Below are 24,207 nucleotides of genomic sequence, written 5' to 3'. Positions count from 1 at the left end.
GCCTGTTTTTCTTTCATATGCGGGCTGTTTCTTTGTCTCCCCATGATCTCTCTTCCCCGGGTGTCTGGTTATGTTGTTCTCTCTCTACTGCATTGATTTAAAGGCACAAAATACAATACAACATGGCACAAAGCACAAGGCACTGAACACAAATATATTCATGATATTAATAACCCCAAATAAAGGTGACCACCAGAGGAAAGAGAATTTGGGGATAAGAAAAAAGAAGAAAAGAAAAAGAGAAAAAAAAAGGAGTGCAAAAATGAAATTGGGAAAAGGAAAAAAAGTAAGAGAGAAAAGAAAGAGAATTAAATAGAAGAGGGGAAAAACTACTTATATGGGGAGAAAAACTCCAATAGAACAGCCACTAATCCCAACAAATGTCAGCAACAGATACCTAGAGATGAATGCAAACCATAAACAACAACTAATATCAAGTGAGGCAAGGGAAAACAGAAGCAAAAAATAACCAGAAACAAAACAAAAAGAAAAAGTGAAACAATCTCACAAACAAGCATAAAAAAACCAATATAATCAACAATCAAGCAAATAACAACAAAACGACAGAGAGAAAAAAATGGATAGTGAAGAAAGAGAAGAGAGGTGTGTATGGACTTAGAGCAGGGGATTGGAAATTAGATATATAAGTAGGGTGAAATTTTAACAGGGGGTAAAAAGAAGGAATAGGGAAAATTTAAAGCAGGAATAGGGTAAGGAAAACAGGACAACAAAAGGGGAAAAGTGAGGAAGAGAGTGTTGGCATAAAGGTAAAGTTGAGATAGAGTAAAATGATGCTAAAGGAAAGTTGAAAATAGAATGTAAAACAATAATACCAAAATAAAATAAAGAGAAAATAAAATGACACTTAAAAAAAAGGTAAAATAGTAGTAGTAATAATACTGATTAAAAATAAAAATGTAATAATTAAAAAGGTAAAATCAAGTGAGGAAAAAAAGAAAGAAAAAAAATTTAGTTTCTTAAGTAAAAGGTAAAAAAAAATAAAAATGTGCAGAGTAGTGAAGGTCATTCGCTTCCTCTCCTCTTCTGTTTGGCACACCTTTGTCCTGTCAGGTATTCAGGAGAGTATTGAAGTTCCCTGCGATACACTACTCCTCTGTGTTGTAAACCACAGTCCTGATTTCAAAACAGGCAGTATTTCTTTGTTTCCCAGACTGCCTTTATTTGTGTTTACAGAGACTCAATTTGTGATTCAACTGCCGTGTTTCTGGATTGACCTCTGGGGCTATAAGTCCTCTCTAGCCAGTATTTAGGTTTTGTTTTCCCTATTGCACTTAATACAGGTTTGGGAGCTGGTTCCTTGATCGTTACTCCCCACTCTGATTCCCAGGTTCCACAAAAACAACTTTCCCCTGCAGTCTCTGTGAGAGTCCCCAATTGGGCGATCCTATGTATTGGGTTTAGTAATCAAAAGCAAGGATTTAAAGAGAGAGAAAAAAAAGGCTAGAGTAAGTGCGCGAGCTTGCAACCTCCACCGTCCAGCTCTTCGCAAATTCTTCCAATGTCTCTTGCGCACATCCTCTCTCCTCTGGCACTAACCAGCTAGCACACTGGCAAAATCTGAGGATGCCTTTTTGCACCCAGTCCAGCTATGGGCTGATTTTTATAGTTCCCTTTTGCCAGCAGCCCTAGGGATCCCCTTCCACACTCGCGGATCACGCTGGCCACAATGGCCTCGGACTTTGTGGGGCGCAGACTTCCCCTGCGCGTTCCTCTCTCCAACCTGGATTACAAACCACAGCTTTATCTAGGTGAAATCTAACCTTTTGGTGAGGAGGAGAGGGCTTGTCTGAGTCCACATATTCGCGCTGCTTGAGATCCAGTGTTCCTGGATTCGTAGCTGGTCCCTGGGTTCAGTGGTTGCAGGGTCCTTGGATGTATATGTTTCCGATAACAGCCACTCAAGATGACGCGGTCTCCGGGGCAGAGCTGGCCGCTTTGGGAGAGATTTCAGCAGCAATGGAGGCTGCCTGGTTAGGGGAGTCCGATCCAGCAGTCTCCAACAGTCCCCTGGGAGTATAGCTATTGCTCACCCACAAATTTACACTCTTGGTACGTCCACACGCTCTCCTTTCATTCTCTCACTCACACACTATCTTGCAGTCTGCCTTCCCGTCAGCAGCCATCTTTTCTCTCTGAATTTCTTTAATAATCTCTTAAAATAGGAATTTTTATTACTTATAATTTTTAGTATTCAACTATAATTTATAACAGTTAAACTGACTTATTTGAGATGATTAATATGACAACACCACCTAACTAATCTGGATCCAGGATTCAGGGAAGAGAAGTAGTCTTAATGAAAATCTCAATATCTGTAAGGTTCTTCTACTGTTGCCTCTATGTAGCAAACTTCGAAAATCATGGCTCTATTTCTGCTCCTCTTCAGAATTTCAGTCCTGCCATATTTGTTATGACTCATTATCATTTTAGCCTTGTGATGATATCTAAAACCAAACATTTCATATCACTCTTTTATTAATAAATGACTTCCCTTTTGGACCTCTCTTAATTCTATCATATGCTCCCAAAAGTGCAGGTTAAATATCTCAGGAACTCCTGCATCTTCCTTTTCCTTCACTGTCTTTATTCAATCATCTGCTAAATCCTATTAGTTTTTCTGTCACATTCCCACTATGGCTACTCTAGATTGTTTTTCATTGTTCTTAACAATTATCAAGTACTTTCTACTGTGTTAAATACTTTTGGAGATACAAAGTTGAATCTAACATGGATTTGGTCCTCAAGAAACTTTTTAAAAATGGTAATAGCTAACACCATACAACTTACTACGTGCCAGGCACTGTTCTAAACACTTTACATGTATTGAGTGATTAAATCCTCATAACTTGACTTTGAAGCAGATTCTTTGATTATCTCTTTTATAAACAAGGAAACTGAGTCACAGTTAGTTGATAAGGACCTAGTAAACTGGGATTCAAACTCAGGGAGTCTGGCCCCAGAGTTCATGCTCTTAACCAGTAATCTCTGCTGTCTGTAATAGACAAAATAAGAGATATACAAAAGTAATTATTAGAAAAGAGAAAGAGATAAAGGATTTCAGAGAAGAGGAGCCTTTTGGTAGAAGGTGGAATTAATAAATTTCTAGGCATTTTTTTTTCTCCAATGTTTTGTCTCTTCTTTTTTTTTAAATACATTTTATTGATTTTTTACAGAGAGGAAGGGAGAGAGATAGAGAGTTAGAAACATCAATCAGCTGCCTCCCGCACACCTCCTACTGGGGATGTGCCCGCAACCCAGGTACATGCCCTTGACCGGAATCGAACCCGGGACCCTTCAGTCCGCAGGCCGATGCTCTATCCACTGAGCCAAACCGGTTTCGGCTGTTTTGTCTCTTTTATCCATCTTGATCTCAGGGTCATTTCTTAAAATCTGTAGTGATTTCCCTCATTTATCATTAAAGTCTAGACTTCTTCTCTAGAGATTCAAGACTCTCTAATATGCTGCTTCTTTCTTATTTCTCCAGTGTTCTCTCTCGTTACTCTCCTACTTGAACTCTGTTGTAGAAAAACAAACTCACTATTTTTCAAATATCTTAAAAATGTGTCCTTTTCTTCTTTCTAGCTGTTGGTATCATTGAGTATCTGACTGGGATGCTTTCTATAACTCTGTTTCTCCAGTTCCTACATAATTTAAACCCTATGTAAACACTCAGACTATATACTTCCTTTGTAAAACTTTAACTATTGTAGTTTGAAATGATCTCTGAATGTCCTCCATTTAAATATTCTAGTCATCTATTACTGAATTATTTATAGCATTTACAGACTTATTCTCACCACCATAATTATCCTCAACTGCCATTCACCAACATGGAGAATGCATAAGGTGCTCTGCAATCTGAGAATAATCATAGCTATACATTATTTCTACAGAGACTTAAGTGAGACATTGGAACTGTACATTATAGCTCCTTCAAAGTTCTGTCAATGTGAATTCATAATTGGAATTTTTGTTTGTTTGTTGATCCATTGTTTGGAATGCCACATATGAATCCAAGCTACTCTCCACCATGGAAGGCAGTGAGACAGTCTGCTACTGATATTGGAGTTGAAAGCTTTAAGTCCATGACATAATATCCAATGCCAGACACTAAAGATGCTCATAAAGTGGTGGTTCTTTGCTACTAGAGCTTCTTTTCCCTGAACTATTTTGGTAATACACTCTAACTTAACTCAGAATTCTTTTCTCTTGTTTCAGGCACAGTATTATTCCCAGTTTTCTCTGGTGGCATATATTACTGCTAGAAATGATAATGAGATGAACATTTACTGAAGGCTTACTAAATGCCTAATATTGTTTTACATATTAAATATTCTTATAATCACCACAGCAATATTTTGAATAAGATATTATTATTGTACAGATAAGGAGATTGAAGCATAAAGAGAATATATAACTTGTCCAAGTTCTCATAGTAACTAGATGAGCCTGGACTTAAATCCAAGTTGTCTGAGTCAAGCACTCAAGCTCTAAACTCTGTGCTTCATTAACTTCCCTCAAAGTAGCACTGCCAGTGGTTGCCAAGCACCAGGGCAGGTGGAGTGGGAGTAGCTTTGAATCCATTTCTTTATAAACTTGGTGGTTTATAGAGGTGAGTTTAATACTAGATTTAATTGTGCAGCTTTACAAATGAGTTTCTTAGGCTTCCTCAATTTTATGAAACCACGTGGTGGGGTGTGTGTCTGATTTTCATTTTCGACCCAGAATAGTTCTACTTATCTTTAGATCATGTCTAGTCAACATATACTCCTTTAACTTTGGCCTAACAGCCTACTAGTCAGGGTAACACTGTACTCTTAGTTCAGTTCTGAAGGAAAGATTTTAATAAAGCGTGCAGCTATCTTTCACAGTTAGGTGTAAAATGTTGGAAAAATATCCTAATAACTGTGTCAACTTGATTACTGCCTCCATCTGTCAACACCTTAATAATGAAATAATAAATAAAGCATTCCTTTTCCACATCCAGAAATATTAAAGAATATGGTGGGTCTTTGTGGGGGGGTCTCTCTAGAATTGGCCTAGAGGTTTTACTGATTCATCAAATAGAGAACATACTCATCCCTCTCTCTTGTTCTAGCAGGCTGCTGCAGCCCATGCTTAGTGACTTTTTTTTCCCACATGCAACGCCTGGGAATGTTATATTGCTCCACATTCTGCATGTGTTCTCTCCAAGGAGAAAGCTCTTGGAATAGCTCACCATGTTTTACTGGGATAGTGGAAGTTTAGGTTTTGTTGAGACTCCAACAAGGCCTGAGTACTTAGGAAGGCTGGCCAATTGAAGTAACATTTCAGGTGAGATTTGCAGGAAGAGGAAGAAAGGAGCTTGCCGGGTAGAGCAAAGAGGGGAATGCAGGGGCTAGTCTGGTTAACGCTTTGTTTGGAAAAGCTCTCTCTCTTCTCAAAACCCTGATATGTAAACGTCAAAAAAGAGAGTCTGGTTTGGATCTGTTAGCCAAAGGCATTTTCCTGTGGAAGTTTTTCTTGGAGAAGCTTCCCTTTTAGCATCTTAAGGCAAGAAGAAATTGTAAGGAATATTCTAAGGTAGTCTACTTCTAGGTTGAGTTATATGACTCACTTGAAAATGTACCCATAACATGTAGACTCTTAAAGTTATATGACTCTTACTATTCTCTTATCACTTTCATCTCGATGTGTTGTTGGTAGTACTTTTTAGCTCATTACTCTTTCTGTTGCTGATTATCTAATTGGTATAGTTCAGATTTTTTTTTTACCTTCCCTTTTCCCTTTTTGTACTTAACTATGGGCCACTCATTCATCCATCAGAGAAGGTAGAAGTCAATTTCACTTTTTAAATAACTGCTTTATTAAATATTTTGATGAGAAAGGACATGAAAATTATTGCATTACTGGATTATAGGAAATTTTTTCCACTCTCTGACTCTCATTAATAACCCCCCTTTGTTGCCAGAGATGTTCAGTATTCTGTATATTATTGATATATTACTAACAAAAGTCATTTTATTTCGTATTTCTCCGAGGGTGAGGGTGTGCCAGAAAGAACTTTTTAACCATTTAATTTTTCTTTTTAAACTCATGAATTTTGGGTCTCCCATTTCCTTGGAATTTAGATTCAGAAAGCAGGTAGATAAAACCCTGGGTTACTGGTATTTTTGTTTATTTCTACAACTTTCACCTTCTTAAAAATTTTGTGTTGGCATTGAAAGCTGAGATCCTGCAGTGTTATAGGAGCATTTCACATTTCCTCAGCGCTGCCAGGAGGTGGGTAGGAGGTGGGGCCTCAGTTTGAAGGATTGGTTTCCTTTGTGCAGAAGGGGCACCATTAGCCTAGTACCAAATGAAGCATGTCTGTTCATTTTCTCTTTTTCTTTATGAGGGGTTTGGGCGTGCTGACACTTAAATATAAACAATAGAGTAGAATGTGGTCTTTGGCCAGTGGGGGTGAACATACACACCAAAAAATAGGTAAAGGACCTTGATTCATATGTTTATTTTAAATATTTAAGGAAGCATGAGAGAATGAGAAGCCAAAGCTGCTCATATTATAACTAACGTATTATTCAGAATGTTACATCAAATTAGAATGTTATAGAAGAAGCTCTTTTTAACTTTCTTCCATTTTATTTGTTCTTACCTTGCCTATATATACTCCAAGTCAGGAAGAGAAAAATTACTCTGATGTGAGTGACCTAATAGTGAATCTAATCAACTTGCTCCAAAAGATCAACATATAAGTATATCCAAATGGACAGGGACATTGGTGGGGGAGGTTGACTTTTGTAGAAATAACCAGAATCCCAATGGAGAGGAAAGTGCTAGGCAGACTGTGAGAACACAGGATACTTTCTGTGTGTATTTATATTTACATGCAATTCTTATTTCTCTGGGCTCAGACATGTAGGGCCTGCTAGATTGACTTATTAATTATAAATATACTAGAGGCCCAGGGAGTGAAATTGTGTGGCCCCGCCCACCTGCATGTACATCACTGTGCCTGCCCTGCCGTTCCCCACCTGCCTGCCACCCCGCCCACCCGCCAACTGCCAGCCTTGCTGTGATTGGAGCCTGTGGGCCACAGGGGAGGGACCGGGAGGTGCTCCATGCACTTCATGGTGCCCGGTCGTTTTGGTCATGATGCCTCTTGGCCTTATATTATTATGATTCCCTAATTATATGATGTTGTCCAATATTTTCAAATCAAATTAGGTAAATTGGATATATATGTATATACACATAAACATACATAAACATATCTAGTTTTTCATATATTTATTAATAAATTAAATTTTATTTTTAGAGTTAATTTAACTAGCCTATTAGCATCTTATTGTTGAGTCTGGAACATCTCAGAACATGGCAGAAAATTTATTTTCTCTAATCTACTCATTTGTAAGAAATCCTGCCATTCACTGATGACATGCTGCTTTTTTGTGACCACATTTCTCCTGAAAAACAATAACAAAAAACACACAGTAACCTTTCTAATAAAAAATACCTTTCTGAGTTTCTAAAGCATTTTTAAACATTCCAAAGATAATCAAATATCCATAGAAGATTGAAAATGGAGTCTTTGAATTTCCCATTGGGAAATACATTTTTTCAGAAAAATATTTTCCTAAACATATTTTTCCCTTTTGAAAATCTACTCTTTTCTCTCTCAGATGGTTAAGTGAAGTAGTTTATGTAAAATGAGACGTGAACCATTAACCAGTCTCAAACTGAACTTTGCCCTTGAGTCTTGGAAAGAGTTTCATTTATACTAAGGAAAAAAGTTCTCTCTCTTTTTCTTCCTCCCTGGTGGTGGTGATGGTGGTGGTGGGGTGATGAATGATGAGGTATATTCTTATTTGGGCCATGGCAGTAAACTTAGAAATTATAAGTACACACACACACACACACACACACACACACACACACACACACTTGAAGTTTACCAAGAATGTGAGCACTCACTACTGCCTGCTTTGGTATAAGCTGAGTGAGCTAAAGGAGCAAGGTTCCCTACCTTTGGAATTGCAGTATGGCAGTACTTGTTGGGATAACATTACTTCTAACGTACAGAAAGTGTACTCTAGGAATATCATGGACATAATTACATCTGAAAGTGTTTTGATTAGCTTAAGCAATTAACCTAAATTCTCCGACTGCAAAGAAGTCACAAATATCTTTTTAACTCTTTTTGTGGAATTATTATTAACTAAAGGCCCAGTGTGTGGATTTGTGCATGGATGGGGTCCCTCAGCCTGTCCTGCACCCTCTCCCAATCTGGGACCCTCGGGGGATGTAGCCGTGCCAAAGTGGCAGGCGGCTAGGGAGGAGCCCCAGCCAGGGCCGGGTGCAGCTCTCCTGCGGCTCATCCGGGCCCAGCTGTGCCTGTCACCGCCACCTGTGAGCCCAGCTTCGGGCTGAGCAGCGCTCCTGCTGTGGAAGCGCACCGACCACCAGGGGGCAGCTCCTGCGTTGAGCATCTGCCCCCTGGTAGTCAGTGTGCATCATAACGACCAGTCAACTAGTCATTATGGTCATTTGGTCGTAATGGTAGCTTAGGCATATATCTATATCTATATCTATATCTATAGCTATATCTATATCTATAACTATATCTATATATCTATATCTATAACTATATCTATATCTATATCTATATCTATATCTATATCTATCTATATGTAAATATAGCTTCCTAGAAAACCTAAATTCCTGGAATATCTAATTTTTGAGAAATTAGCTCAGTATTTTACAAACACTTGACTTGTAGAGTAACTCAAGTTTTTAGGTAGTGTTGGAAAACCATCCTTTTACTTACCCATTGTTGGCAATAATAAAGTCTTAAAAGACACAAAGTCTATGGATTCCATATTGCTTTTTAATATCATGATTAATTTACAAATATATATGTATTTTATACCTTTCAACTGTCTGCAGTCACTTCACATGTGTGAGTTTCTATTGTTTCTTATTGCTTTGTTGCTAGGTAAGTGACATAGCTGGTTGCCATTTTTAGCAGCGTCATGAGGTCATGTCTGTTTCCATGCCAACAGATCCTCTTGGGAGAGTATTTTCAGTAAAAGCCCGGAGGTGGTGACTTCTTTGCAGCTCCAGTGTTGCCAGCGCCTAGTTGAACTATGTAAACAGTGCCTGCTTCTGGTTTACAAATATTCAACGGAGACAAGAGGATCATTCTCAGGCATTGGCACTGACTGGGGTAATTCCAGGTACTTGTATATGTTTCATAGACTCTATACGTTTTATACAAAGTAAAGTCACAAGGCAGTTTGAAATTGAAAGTCTTTTTGTTTATATGGCTAGGGAAAAAGCTAAAGACTGAAAATTCATGCACACTCTAGTCTACAACATACTTTTAATTTGCACAATCTTTACCTTTAAAGGACCAAACAAACCTAAAGGGGTTAGAAATAAACTACATGGAAATGATATTATTTGGTTTACATGGCTTTGCTTTCAAAAGCTAAGTAAGAACAAGGAAAAATGCTAATAAAATGAACTCCCCCTCCAATAGGGATACTTTACCATTTAAACTTAAGCCTAACAGTTGAGAAATGCCTTTAGTTTTTAGTTTAATTTTTACTGTCCAGTATGCCTCTACTACTCCCTTCATCACAAAAATAAATAAATAAATAAATAAGTGGGACTTCTAGGAATATATCCTAAGAAACCCAAAACACCAATCAGAAAGAATATATGCACCACTATGTTCATAGCAGCACAATTTTACAATAGCTAAGATCTGGAAACAGACCAAGTGCCCATCGGTAGATGGGTGGATAAAAAAACTGTGGTACAGCCCTAACTGGTTTGGCTCAGTGGATAGAGTGTCGGCCTGAGGACTCAAGGGTCCCAGGTTCAATTCCAGTCAAGGGCATGTACCTTGGTTACGTGCACATCCCCAGTAGGGAGTGTGCAGAAGACAGCTGGTCGATGTTTCTCTCTCGTCATTGTTTCTAACTCTCTATCCCTTTCCCTTCCTCTCTGTAAAAAAAAAAATCAATAAAATATATTTTTTAAAAAAAGCTGTGGTACATTTTATACCATGAATACTATGTAGCAATAAAAAGGAAGAATCTCTAACCATTTGAGACAGTATGGAGGGACCTGGAGAGTATCATGCTAAGTGAAATAAGTCAGTCAGAGAAATACAAGTATCATATGATTTCACTACATGTGGAATCTAATTAACAAAATAAACTGATGAATGGAGTGGATTTAGAGACATGGAAGCATGGCACAGAGTGCAGAATCTCAAAGGGAAGGCAGGGGAGGGTGAGTGGGGGGGAGGTAATCAACCAGAAACCTTATATGATTATATATAACCCATGGACGCAGACAGTGGGGTGGTGAGGACTTGGGGTAAGAGACAGGGTTGGGCTGGAGGGGGTCTATGGGGGAAAAGGGGACATATGTGATATTCAACACTAAAGATTTAAAAAATAAATAAAAGCTGCAGAAAAAACACACAAAAAAACAGAAAAGCATACAAATCAGTGGGATATATGTTTGGTAAGTCCTATTTAAAACTTGAATTTTTATAAATATTATCCTGTTAAAATAGGTAGTTTCCAAAAGCATAAAAATAATATTGTTATTAAGCTGCAAAACACACAGAGTAAATAAGAAATACATTTTTGCACCACAAGACAATCATAGTTCCCATTAGAATTAAAGAAGAATATGACTTTATTTTTAGTACTAGAGACCCGGTACACGGATTCTTGCACCAGTGGGGTCCCTCAGCCTGGCCTTCGGGATTGAGCTGAAACCAGCTCTCTGACATCCCCTGAGGGGTTCCGGGTTGTGAGAGGGTGCAGGCCAGGCTGAGGAGGCTGGGGAGGAACGCAGGAGGTTGGCCAGTCAGGGAGGGACTACGGGAGGGCTCCAGGGCATGTCTGGCCCATCTTGTTCAGTCCCGATTGGTGGGACCCCAGTAGCAAGCTAACCTACCAGTCGGAGTGTCTTCCCCCTGATGGTCAGTGCACATCAGAGTGAGCGGTTGAGTGGCCTTAGGGTATCATTAACATATTACACTTTGATTGGTTGAACGGCTGACCAGACGACTGGGAACTTAGCATATAAGGCTTTTATTATATAGGATATGTAAGTTGTAATCCTATTCAGGATAGAAAAGAGTAAACTAAGTGATTTTTTAATTGATTTTTAGAGAGAGAGGAAGGGGGAGAGAGAGAGAGGTGAGAGCAATATCAATTGGCTGTCTCTTGCACACCCCTTACCAGGGATGGAGCCTACAACCCAGGTATGGGCCCTGAGTGGGAATTGAACTGGCAACCCTTCAGTGCACAGAACGATGCCCAACTAACTGAGCCACACCGGTCAGGGCTATATTTGCCTTATTTAATCTATAAAATTAAAAGAGAAGAAAATAGAGCTAACATAATTAAGGTTTATGACTATGTTTTTCTTGACCACAGATCTGTAGGATATTTCTGAATAATCTTTAAAGAGTATGTGACACCCATTCTATGGAAGAGTGGCCTTCAGCCTTCGTCTCAGTAAAGCAATAATTGAATAGACACATCAAGAGAAAGCCATTTCTCAGAGTTGGACTCATAACTAACCAGACAGAACTGATATATAAATCCACAATGCTCTTATATGGCAGAGGTGGGACTTGAAACTAGGACTTCCCTCTAAAAATCAAAGTTAAAACTACAGGACAATGCATGCCCACTAGGATGGCTATTATAAAAAATGCAAAATTGTAAGTGTTGGTGAGGATATTGAGAAGTTAGAACCCTGATGCATTGCTGGTTCACAATGGTGTGGCAGCTATGGAAAATAATTATGCATTCCTAAAAAAGTTAACTATAGAATTACCATGTGCCCTAGCAATTCTACTCCTAAGTATATACCTCAAGGAATTGAAAACAAGGACTTAAACAGATATTCATAGCAACATTATTCATAATAGCCAAAAGGTGAAACAAGCCAAGTGCCCATCAATAGATGAATGGATAAATGAAATGTAGTAGGTACATACAATGGAATATTATTCAGCCTTTATAAGAAGGAATGGAATTCTGATACATGCTACAATTGGGATGAACCTCGAAAGCATGCTAAGTAAGGTAAGCCATAAAGGAACAAATATAGTGTGATTCTACCTATATGATATATGTAGACAAATTCATAGAGACAGAAAGCAGAGGAGATGTTACCAGAACCTGGAAGGAAGAGGAAATGGGGATTTTGTGTTTAATGGGTACAGTTTCTGTTTGGGATAATGAAAAAGTTCTGAACTGAATAGTAGTGATGATTACACAACCATTGTGAATGCGCTTAATGCACTGAATTGTAGACTTAGTAAAAATAGTGTTTCATCTTATATATGTTTTACCACATTAAAACACTTAAACAAAAAACGCAGGGTAAATATTGTGATGAACTTTACCTTGTGTTCCCAAACCAGGAAGCTGAGTTTATTCTGGGGGTATCATGGATCCTGGTCTTATTCCAGGAAAATATCAGAAAGGTGGTGTAGTTTAAATATTCAAGGCTACCAGTCTTAAAATGCTTCATGTTCTTGCCCTGACCAGGTGCTCAGTTGGTTAGAGCACCATCCTCATACACCAAGGTTGCGGGTTTGATCTCTGGTCAGGGCACACACAAGAAGCAACCAATGAATGCAATAATTTGGAACAACAAATTATTGTTTATATCTCCCTCCTTTCCTTTCTCTCTCTAAAATCAATTTTTAAAAAAGAAGAAATGCTTTGTGTTCTAGAGATTGTCCGTGGTCAGCAATAAGTTGGTACATGACAGACTGACCAATTCTACATCAAGGAAGAATTAGATAAATGTATATTTTATGTCTACATGCTGGATTGGTGAAGGTGTGCAGACATAGCCTCAGAGATGAGTTAGGTTATGTATGTGAAGCAAGTAGGGTAGCATAAGGTATTTCTCCTTGGTACAAATTAGCTACAAGTTAGTTATTTTTGTACATCAAGAATACATTAGAATAAAAATAAAGCTATAAACCTTTCATATTTTTGCTGCGTTAACACTGACTTTTTAGATATAATCTATAAATCTACTTCATAGCATTATTCTTTCTTTTAAAAAATAAATTTTATTATTTAACTTCATTACAAAGAATATTTAAATATAATCTTTGATGTTCGGTTAGCATGGGATCTCCCAAGAGATATTAATGGTGATATTAAGGCAAATAATCCAGTGTTTCCCTGTAATGCTTTAAAATATTCCACAGCATTTGCTTTAGGGAAGCAAAGTTTCTTCCAGTGTGATTTCATATGCCTTTTTGAGTTCATACTGAACCTCTTTTTTTCTTAAAAAGTTTATTTTAGCTTCTTTTTGTTTCAGTTAAAAAGCTTAGTACGACTGGTGTGGCTCAGTGGTTGAGCGTTGACCTATGAGCCAGGAGATCACGATTCGATTCCCTATGAGGGCACATGCCTGGGTTGCAGCTCAATCACCAATAGGGGGTGTGCAGGAGGCAACTCATCAATGATTCTCTCTCATCGTTGATGTTTATATCTCTACCTTTCCCTTCCTCTCTGAAATCAATAAAAAAATATTTTTTAAAAAAGTTTAGGTTTGTGGATGTGTAATAGTTTTCTATTTTCTAGATTATATTTCATATTTCTGGGGAAAAAAGAGCATAATCATTGTAGTCATTAGATTTAAAATTGGGATTCCTAGAGAGAAATCACAATATAATATAGTTGCTAGGAACACTGATTCTAGAGCTCGCCCACATGGATTTTAATCCTGGCTACACCACTTACTAGCTGTGTGACTGTGGGCAAGCCATTTGACCCCTGAGTGCTTTAGTATATTATCTATAAAATAGGAACTACAATAATATCTACTATATAGAATTGTGATGAGAACTGGGTTAACATTGTAAAACAATTTTGATAGTACTGGGCACATAGAAAACGCTATTTCAGTATTAAATAGTGTTAAATAAAATAGTATAAGTTAGTTGTAACCAGGATTTTGTATTTTTGTTTTTCATCTGTGAAATGGAGAGATCTTTAACTCAAAAGGATATGTGAATGTTATTGTAATGTCAATATTACCTATTACTTGGAAATTCTTCAAAAGAAGGTTGGTAGAAGTTACTGTTTACTCTGATAATTATCAATGTAATCAGAATGCATTTTGAATAGAAGATAAAATAACTCTCAACTAATACATATAGTAGATTTTGATCAAACACTTTTTTCACCTTTGTCTTAGATAGAAAGTTTACCTTTTTCATGAAAGAAAATATCAGATTAATCATTGTGACTTCACTAGCTCTTGACATAATAATTAATCCATATAAATTACCCATGTGATATTAAGAAAATAATTTGTATAATCTGTGATGTGAGAAATCAGTTGTTTTATTATTTATCACCCATTGTGCAATTTTGATTTAATTTGGTATGTTGTATATTATTTTACTGCTCTATTCACTTAATGATTTGAGCAATTATTTATAGTTTTTGATATTAGGTAGTAGATTTAGGGGATATTATTAGATAATTCATACAAAAATAATGTTTGTGAATATTATGGAGAATTCTTCCATTTTAATCTATAATAATAAAAGTGTAATATGCTAATTAGACCGGACAGCCGAACAACCTTCCGGACAAAGCTGGGGCTGCAAGGGCTGAGCTCCTTGCATGAATTTTGTGCATTGGGCCTCTAGTGCAGTGTTCTCAACCTTCTGGCCCTTTAAATACAGTTCATGTTGTAACCCAACCATAAAATTATTTTCATTGCTACTTCATAACTGTAATGTTGCTACTGTTATGAATCATAATGTAAATATCTGATATGCAGGAGGGTCTTAGGCGATCCCTGTGAAAGGGTCATTCGACTGCCAAAGGGGTCACGACCCACAGGTTGAGAACCACTGCTCTAGTGAGTTTATATTCTTCTATAAAATTCATATCACACAGCTATGAATGTAATTTTCCATTGATATACAGGTATAGTGGTTACCAACATTATTTAATATAGAATAGGTAATTGATAGTACTCTTAGCCCTCAATTTCTTTATATATCTATGGAAGTTTTAGACTGTTGCTGGAAGGTTCTAATGTCAAGTGAAGAAAATAAAATAAATGATTGGATGCTCTACCATTGTTTATTTTCTCAAGACCACTGCTAATTAAAAATCTATGGCTACTTTTGCTCTTAAAAATTCCTCATAGATGTCTTTGTCCAGAATTTATAGCAAGGGTGGGGAAACATTTTTCTGCCAATGGTCATTTGGATATTTATAACATCATTCTTGGACCAGACAAAATTATCAACTTAAAAATTAGCTGGCAATATTTGGTCAAACATTTCACTAACTCTCCTCTAATGCCTTGGCAGGGCCAGACCAAATGATTTTGTGGGCCTTACATGGCCCACAGGCCGGATGTTCCCCAACCCCGCTTTATAACATGTCCTTCTCATCACCAGGACTTACACTTTCAGTAGTGATGTTGATTTGCATTTGCTCATGTGGATTTCCTAGTTCATTTCTCTCCAGACATATAGATTGAGCTGGCCTAATGCTAATCAGAGTTTCTCCAGAGAAAAACATATTATACAGGTGCATACTCTTATTTGTAATTCCTAATCCCAAGTCTCTAAAAACAAACAAAAAAGTAACCTATTTATTGGCAAATCTGAGCTGAAATGGCATGAAATTATTTGTAGTATTCCTTTGATTTATTGTGAATATTTACACATTTCATAGTGGCTTGTTTACAGGATGCTGCCACAAAGCTCTGTTGGAGATGGTATACAGGGTGGGGCAAAAGTAGCTTTAGAGTTGTGAGTATGTGAAACACAATTTATTCCTGTATTATTATTAATTATTGTATTATTTTCCATATGAACAACTGTAAAACTACTTTTGCCACACCCTGTATATAGTATCTACACTAATAAAAGACAAACATGGTAATTGACCGTACCTTCGCTACATTTCCCATTGGCTAATCAGGGCGATATACAAATTAACTGGCAACAAAGATGGCGGTTCATTTGCATACGTAGGCGCAATGCTAAGAAGTGAAAAGGGAAGGATGGAAGAAGCCGTCTGCTGCTGACGGTGATCGGAAACCCAGGTGGCAGCCAAGAGCCGGGTGGCAGGGCAAAGGCGGCCCTGAGGGCCGCCTTTGCCCTGCCCCCTGGCCTGTGATTGGAGAACTGGGCCGCCTTTGGCCGCCCCTTGGCCAGTGATCAGAGAAGCCGGGCAGGGCAGGGAAGAGGTGGATGCCAGTAGCTGCCTCTTCCCTGCCCCGCCCAGCTTCTTCAATGATCGGTGATTGGTGATTGGAGAAGACCCAGAAGCCGGGCTGTGTTGCTGCCCGGGGACCCGATCTGGTCCCCAGGCGGCAACGCTGCCTGGCCCCAGAAGGCTAGAAGCCGGGCAGCTTCGCCGCCTGGGGACCCGATCTGGCCCTGCATCGGGAAGCAGGAGGCAGCTCTTCACCTGGAGGCTTAAGGCCAAGGTGGGAGGCACCATTTTCTATATGGAAAGGCAGGGGGGGTGGCTAAGCACAAGGTGGCGCCATGTTTGCATATGGAGAGAAGAGGAGGGTGTGGCTCAGAGTGGGGCGGTCCCACGTAGGGAGAGGCGGGGGTGTGGCTCAGAGCAGGGGGCGCTACGTCCCGAGAGACTGGTGCTGAGGCCGGGTGTTCACCTCAGGATGTGAGCTGCGGTAAAGGAGCATGAGGTGCAGGAGGTGCAGCTTCAGGCAAGTGAAGGAAAAGGGCAGGTCGCCCAGCCACGATGTCGTTCCAAGCTACCTGGCCCAGGTTTTCAAATGTAAATATTACTTCAGATGTTGTAGCTGCACATAGTTTATTCCCTTCCCCTCATCTTGGCTGTTAAAGTCATGCCCACCCTCTGGGCAGCCAGGCACAGAGGAGGTTTGGTTCTGGGCTCACCCCTTAGATTTTAAGCAGCTGCTACACTTGGTCGATAGGAAGAGTGAGACTTTAGCCCTGAAAAGATGGAAGGCTTGGGGCAGATGGTTCCCTCGAGGGTTCAGCCCGCTTTCAGGCCGTAGGCACAGGGAACGTCCAGGACAGCCCCAGGAGCAGGCGTCCATCTGAGCTCGGACGAGGCCGTTTTGCAGCCTCCCCTTCCTCTGTCCCAGGTGGTGGGGGCTGTGACTGTCTCGAGGCTGCACCCTGGAAGCCATTCTCCCCTCAGCCTGTAGCTGTAAAACAGCGCATACGAAGAGAATCTTTTTTTGTGCCTCATGTTAAAAAGTTTTAAAAAAAAAAGGTGCGTGTCTCCTCACAGTGTTCATTTGTAAAAAAAAAAATGCTCTTAAGACCCCAGGCAGCAAGGCAGCCCGGCCCCAAAGAAAATATATGCACAACCCATGGACACAGACAACAGTGTGGTGATGGCCAGAGAGAAGTGGGGGGCAAGAGCTGGGTAGAGGGGGCAAAAGGGGGTAAATAGGGACATCCTATATAATAATAATAAAAGGGTAATATGCACATTGACTGAACAGCAGAATGGCAGGTTGCTATGATGCACACTGGCCACCAGGGGGCAGACACAAAATGCAGGAGCAGCCCCCTGGTGGTCAGTGCACTTCCATATGGGGAATGCCACTCAGCCAGAACCTGGATCATGGCTGGCCAGTACAGTGGTGGTGGCAGGAGCCTCTCCCACCTCCGTAGCAGCACTAAGAATGTCCAACTATCAGTTTAGACCTGATCCCTTGGGGGCCTAAGCCTTTAGTTGGACATCCCCCGAGGGCTCCCTGGCTGCCAGAAGGATGTCTGACTGCAAGCTTAGGCCCACTCCACCAGGGAGTGGGCCTAAGTCAACAGGCAGATATCCCCCAAGGGGTCCTGTATTGTGAATGGGCGCAGGCCAGGCTGAGGGACCCCCTCCCCGAGTGCACAAATTTTTGTGCACTGGGCCTCTAGTATACACTATATTGTCCTAAAATTCTGCAAAATTCATGTATTCTGAAATACATTTGGCTGCAAAGGTTGCATGTGATTTGTAATGATTATTTTTGATATTCTGTAATTGTAAACACTTTGCAGTTAGAAATATAAGATTTATAATCTAGTTATGAATGTTAATCTTAAATTTTTAGTTATAGATTACCTATAGTCATAATACATCAATGAAATATTATTAAATTATAATCAACCAGAGGCCCAGTGCACAAAAATTTGTGTACTCGGGCGGGGGGTGGGGGGGTGGGGTTCCATTAGCCCAGCCTATGCCCTCTCGCAGTCTGGGACCCCTCGGGGGATGACCACGTGCAGGCTTAGGCCCGCTCCCAAGGGGGTTGGGCATAAGATGGCAGTCAGAAATCCCTCTGGCAGACTGGAAGCCCTGAGGGATGTCCACTTGCCAGCGGGAAGCAGGCCTAAGCTGCAGTCGGACATCCTTAATGCTGCTTAGGAGGTGGGAGAGGCTCCCACTACCACCGCTGTACTGGCAGATGTCAGCCTAGCTTGTGGCTTAGCAGAGCTCCCCCTGTGGGAGTGCACTGACCACCAGGGGGCAGCTCCTGCATTGAGTGTCTGCCCCCTGGTGGTCAGTGTGTGTCATAGTGACCAGTCATTCCCAGTCGTTCAGCTGTTAGGGTCAACTTGCATATTACCCTTTTATTATATAGGATAGAGACCTGGTGCATGGTTGGGGTCCGGCTGGTTTGCCCTGAAGGATGTCCCGGATCAGGGTGTGGGTGCTGCAGGGATGCCTGGCCAGCCTGGGTGAGGGGCTGACGGGTGTTTGCAGGCTTGCCACACCCCCTTCAGTGTGGGGGTCCCCACTGGGGTGCCTGGCTAGCCTGCGTGAGGGGCTGAGGGCCATTTTCAGGCTGGCCACACCCCCTTCAGGGAGGGGAGTCCTGCTGTGGTGCCTGGCCAGTCTGGTTGAGGGGTTGATGGCTGTTTTCAGGCTGGCCAAGCCCCCCTGCAGGGACCCTCACACCATGGGAGTGTGGCCAGCCTCGGTGAGGGGCTGAAGACTGTTTGTAGGCTTGCTACAGCCCCTTCAGGATGGGGTTCCCCACTGGGGTGCCTGGCCAGCCTGGGTGAGGGTCTGAGGGCCGTTTTCAGGCTTGCCACACCCCCTTCAGGGTGGGAGGTCCCTGCTGGGGTGCCTGGCCAGCCTGGGAGAGGGGCTGATGGCTGTTTTCAGGCTGGCCAGGCCCCCCGGCCACCCAAGCTCCCAGTGGAGGCTGGCTGGAAGCAGGTATCTGGGATTTATTTAGCTTCTATAATTGAAACTTTGTGCCCTTCAGCGAAGGCCATAGCTGGCCAGGGCAGGCGGGAAGCTTGGCTTCCTCCATCACTGGGGCAACCAAGCCTCCTGCTTGCTCCAGCTCCATGGCTTCCGGCCGCCATCTTGGTTGGGCTAATTTGAATATAGTCACTCTCATTGGCTGGTGGGCGTGGCTTGGGGCATAGCAGAGGTGCAGTCAATTTGCATGTTTCTCTTTTATTAGATTAGATGGTTCCAATATCCTTGAAACAAATAATTTTTGGTATTATGGCTAGCAAGATTCTCATATAACATTTTCTTTTTTTTTTAAATCCTCACCTGAGGATATTTTTCCATCGATTTTTAGAGAGTAGAAGAGAAAGGGAAAGACCAAGAGAAATATTGATGTGAGAGAAACACATTGATTGGTTGCCTCTTGCACAAACCCTGACCAGGGCTATGGCCAGGGAGGAGCCTGTAACCGAGGTATGTGCCCTTGACCAGAATCAAACCCATGACCTTTCAGTCCACAGGCCAATGCTCTATACACTGAGCCAAACCGGATATGGTTCATATCACATGTTTTTAAGAAATAGTTGACTGGCTCCACACATTATTTACAAAGATTAAGAATGAATTTCAAATTAACATGAGCCACATACATAGTTTTCTCGCATGTGAGTGCATGGCTCTTTATGGGATGTCTTGGGATGCTAAGATCATATGTTGCTGCTATATTCAGCCTTTTGGGTGAAGCTTTATGACTCTCTCCCCATGTCTCCTCTTCAATATGGGAGAATAAATCTTTTTATGTGGAATGCATAGTTTTTATAGTATAATTTCTCATGTAGGATATATAAATTAAGAGCCACCTAACACGTCAGTGAGAGATGTTAATACTAATTTGCTTGTAGAAGTCTAATTTTTAACTATTATTTTTAGGTATTTACTACCAGGATGTACACAATTCTTCATGAGATCACCAGTCTACAACTTGAAATACTGTTCACCTGGAATGACTCGCTCCAATGTTTTGTTTACATCCAGATATGGCCATTTGTGAAACAGAAGGGAAATTTCCATGGGTTATGCATTATAGCAATTCATTGCCCCCCTAATGTAAACATGCAAAGAAAGCAACCGTTAAGTGCTGTTTTATGTATATATGACATATATATGTGTGAAATATATGCACACATCTCTCAAATAATATATTTATTATATAAAAGAATTAGAACACTTGGATAGAAGACTTAACCTTTCTGTAAATGTAATAAACCATGTTAATATTGTTTACACAATATGTGAATGTCTAGAATTTGCTAGGTTTATAATTAATACCTTCCTACTAGAAATGGTATTTTTGCTGCAGAGAATATGAAACAGAACTGATCTTGGAGATCTCACTACAGTGTTAAATTATTTTCTAGATAACATGTCTTTAACTTGAATAAGCTCTAGTAGTGTAATACCTTATTCTTTTACATATATAGTAGCCATATAAAATGAAAAAAAATTAGAAGCCTGGTATTGCTTTGATGATAGGATTAAGTATAAAATGGGTTTATCATGACTATAGCACACTGTAAAATACTATAAAAATTCCAACTTGATTCTTCAACATTTTGATTCCTCTATGTGAAAATTTAGCTACTTATGATAATGTAAATTTTCAGTAAGGATCTAGTGAGACCATTTAAATGAAAGACAATCCAGTGGATTAAGAAAAACAAAACATAAACTAGCTTTTATTTTGACTTTTTATCAGGAGTTACTAGTACATAAAGGAATAGAAAATGATGATGATGACAAAAATCTTTTCAGATAATTTCTGTTATACCACTCATTTTTATTTGGAACATATATCTCCAATGTGTATACACAGTCAAAAACATTTTCTTCTGTTCTTCAGCAGTAGAAGAGTTGACCTTTGAAACTCATTTCAATGTTAATGTGTCACTTATTTTATACGTCTTTCAATGTTGAGACCAAATTACATTGCAAAGTCTAATACAGTTTCACACTGCACCATAGAAAATAATCTAAAATGTTGCAAATGGAGGATTTTGATTACTGGATATTAGTTGTGGTGTACCCTTAAGGATTTTTAAAAATCAAAATAAAGTATGAAGTTTCTTCTAGTTCAAAGTTATCCTACCTAATAAAGAGGTGATATGCAAATTGACCATCACTCCAATACACAAGATGGCCACCCCATGTGGTCAAAGATGGCTGGCAGGGGAGGGCAGTGTGAACAATCAGGCCAGCAAAGGAGGGCATTTGGGAGGGACCAGGCCTGCAGGGGAGGGCAGTTGGGGGGAACCAGGCAATCGGGCTGGCAGGAGAGCAGTTAGGCATTGATCAGGCTGGCAGGGGAGTGGTTAGGGGGTGATCAGGCTGGCAGGCAGAAGCAGTTAGGGGCAATCGGGCAGACAGGCGAGCGGTTGGGAGCCAGCAGTCCTGGATTGTGAGAAGGATGTCTGACTGCCCGTTTAGGCCCGATCCCACTGGAATCAGGCCTAAACAGGCAGTCAGACATCCCTTGAGGGGTCCCAGATTGGAAAGGGTGCAGGCTGGGCTGAGGGACAAACCCCTCCCTGTACACGAATTTTGTGCATCAGGCCTCTAGTTATGCATAAGTTTCATAGCAGCTTCCGTTTCTTGCTTAGAGTTTCAAAAACAATGAGTGAGCTTTCAGTTTTCCATGAAAATATAAACACTGTCATTGACATGTAAATCCTTAGAAATTGCAATATTCCCCTTTTAGAAGTTTGTTTAAACTTCTCCCCAAAGTTTTATTTTCTCACAGACTAATTATTTACAAAATTCATGAGTGTTTTACCTTTTTTTTATTATCCTAAAAGCTAATTCCAGTAAATCAAGAAATGGCCCAAAGCAGAAGGACAACTGAGAGAGGCAAACTAGCCTGTTTTAATTCACAAGCTGGATAATTGGCAACCCCAAGGTGTAAGTTAGATATACTTTGCTTTTAAAGCCATATTTTATGACTGGGTTAGACTAAAGTAGTCTGTTCTTGGAATTATTGCTAGCTACTTCATTACTTATGACTACCTAACATCCATATTCCAATAGATACTTTTTCTTGCTAGATGTATCCCAAAGAATAATTTTTTAATTATCTTTATGTAAAAAGAGAATAAAGATGTCAGGATGAAGGAAATTACTGTGTAACCTAAAGTGTTTATGACTCAATTTTGTAAGTTCTTAAACATGTGTTACAGATTTCTTAGAATAAATAATGCAAAAAATAGGGATATTACAAAATCATTATAAGAATAATCACCAAGTAGCTGTTTTCAAGGAGTATTTTTAGTCATTTCTCTTTTAAATTCATGATGTGTCAATGAATGAGACACAATTTCAGGTGTCTGGTATATAATATCAACACAGTTTGTTGGCCACTCACTTGCATTGGTTTAAATAAAAATTGTTAATTTGCTAGAGCGAGTGCTTTGGAACTTTTGTCCTCAGTTGCACAGGAGTGCAATTTTTATTTAAGACAAAAAAAGAATGTCCAACATGGAGATGTACCCTCTCCCCCTAGGAAACACACACACACTTAGAATTTTTAAAACTAAGAGTAAATTTAATACATGAAATGATCCAACTAACTGATGAACACATTTCATTTCGATAACTACTTAAGTCCTTTTTTGAGCACTAGAATTTCATTGCCCACATTTACCTATTTATATTGATCTAGTTTGATATAATGAAGTTGTGAAAAAAGCCATGCACTCATTATTTATATATACCACCTGGTATGCAGTGGTCTATGATCACTGTCCTTTTTATTCCCTTTTGCGAAACTAAGAAGATATGGTAATGAGCCACGGAAGTCTCTAGAGGCCATATAAATGTTTTAGAGGTAAAACATATTTTATAGTGGTTATTATAATTTTTTGTTAATGGGGTTAAACATATCAGTATAAATGATAGTATGGGTCTGACGCTCTCTCCTAGGAGAGAAAAATCCAGAAGCTATTCAATTTTACCAAGAGTTTCTATTAGTGAATTTTATTTACTTATGATGAAAGCATATTGTTATTTTGTTATTAAGAAAATATCCATGATTGTTCTGTAAATCTAGGGTTGGAATGCTTTCCAGAAATGTATATGATTGGAATGATTTCCAGAATTGTATAAAAAGCAATCATTTTATTTTAAATCATTTATATTTTAAATCAGTTTTATATTCAGATTAGTTTTCATTTGTATACTCCAGCATTGTAGATTAGTTGCCATTTGCAATCTGTTGGAGGAAATCATTATGATTATTTTTACTAGTAAAACAAATTTTATTTTACTAGCATTTATTTATTTACCTTGTATGTATAAAAATGAAGTTATAACAGAATCAAATACGGTAATGGCAGCAGTAGCCTCAGATTATAACATGGCTGAATAACACTGGTTAAAAGATGCAAAGATCTTTACACATTTTTGTAGATTTAAATACACAAGCGTTTCTATTAATTCCTCTTCCCTAAAACTAAAGTGAACCAAACTCAAGTGACCCCAACCTTCTGTATAGCTAGATGACAGTGGGTTCCAGACATTAAGAAAAATATTTCATCCTCATTTGTTTTAATTTGAAAAGTGCATGATTATAGAATTTTGTTATCCCAATGGAAATTTCAGATGCTTTCATGTAAATTAACCCAAATGTTTTCTTCTTTAGCCTGTCAAAGCCATTTTGTTTAAAAATTCTCTTGAAATCTAAACATACACATTACATGACCTTTTAAAAAGTACCAAAAATTAATAGTTGCATAAATGGTATTATTTCTAGTTTTCCGTAAAGCAGTGATTCATTCAAAATGTATATTCTTTAAAATATAATAGTAGATACTTTGAGAAGAATGACAAAATACTTTTCTGTTCTATTCCCTACTGCTGCTTTACATTTTGAATCTTAGTT

At 39.3% G+C, this 24,207-nt stretch overlaps 1 protein-coding gene across 4 annotated transcripts in view; it reads left to right on the top strand.

The window, feature by feature from the left end:
* TTLL7 (tubulin tyrosine ligase like 7) overlaps positions 1-22,727 on the top strand; it is a 142,064-nt gene extending 119,337 nt beyond the window's left edge. For all 4 annotated transcript variants that reach the window (XM_070405461.1, XM_070405462.1, XM_070405463.1 and 1 more), the window contains 2 exons: positions 9,063-9,236; positions 20,208-22,727. In XM_070405461.1, the coding sequence (XP_070261562.1) occupies positions 9,063-9,236; positions 20,208-20,328 (295 nt within the window). In that variant the 3' untranslated portion in view covers positions 20,329-22,727. The remainder of the gene's footprint in view (positions 1-9,062; positions 9,237-20,207) is intronic.
* Positions 22,728-24,207: the final 1,480 nt, after the last annotated feature.

Source organism: Myotis yumanensis, unplaced genomic scaffold (genome assembly GCF_028538775.1).
Source record: "Myotis yumanensis isolate MYYU_CA2020_CCGP unplaced genomic scaffold, mMyoYum1.0.hap1 SCAF_2, whole genome shotgun sequence".
NCBI classification, from domain to species: domain Eukaryota; kingdom Metazoa; phylum Chordata; class Mammalia; order Chiroptera; family Vespertilionidae; genus Myotis; species Myotis yumanensis.
This window is presented reverse-complemented; position numbering and strand designations above follow the sequence as displayed.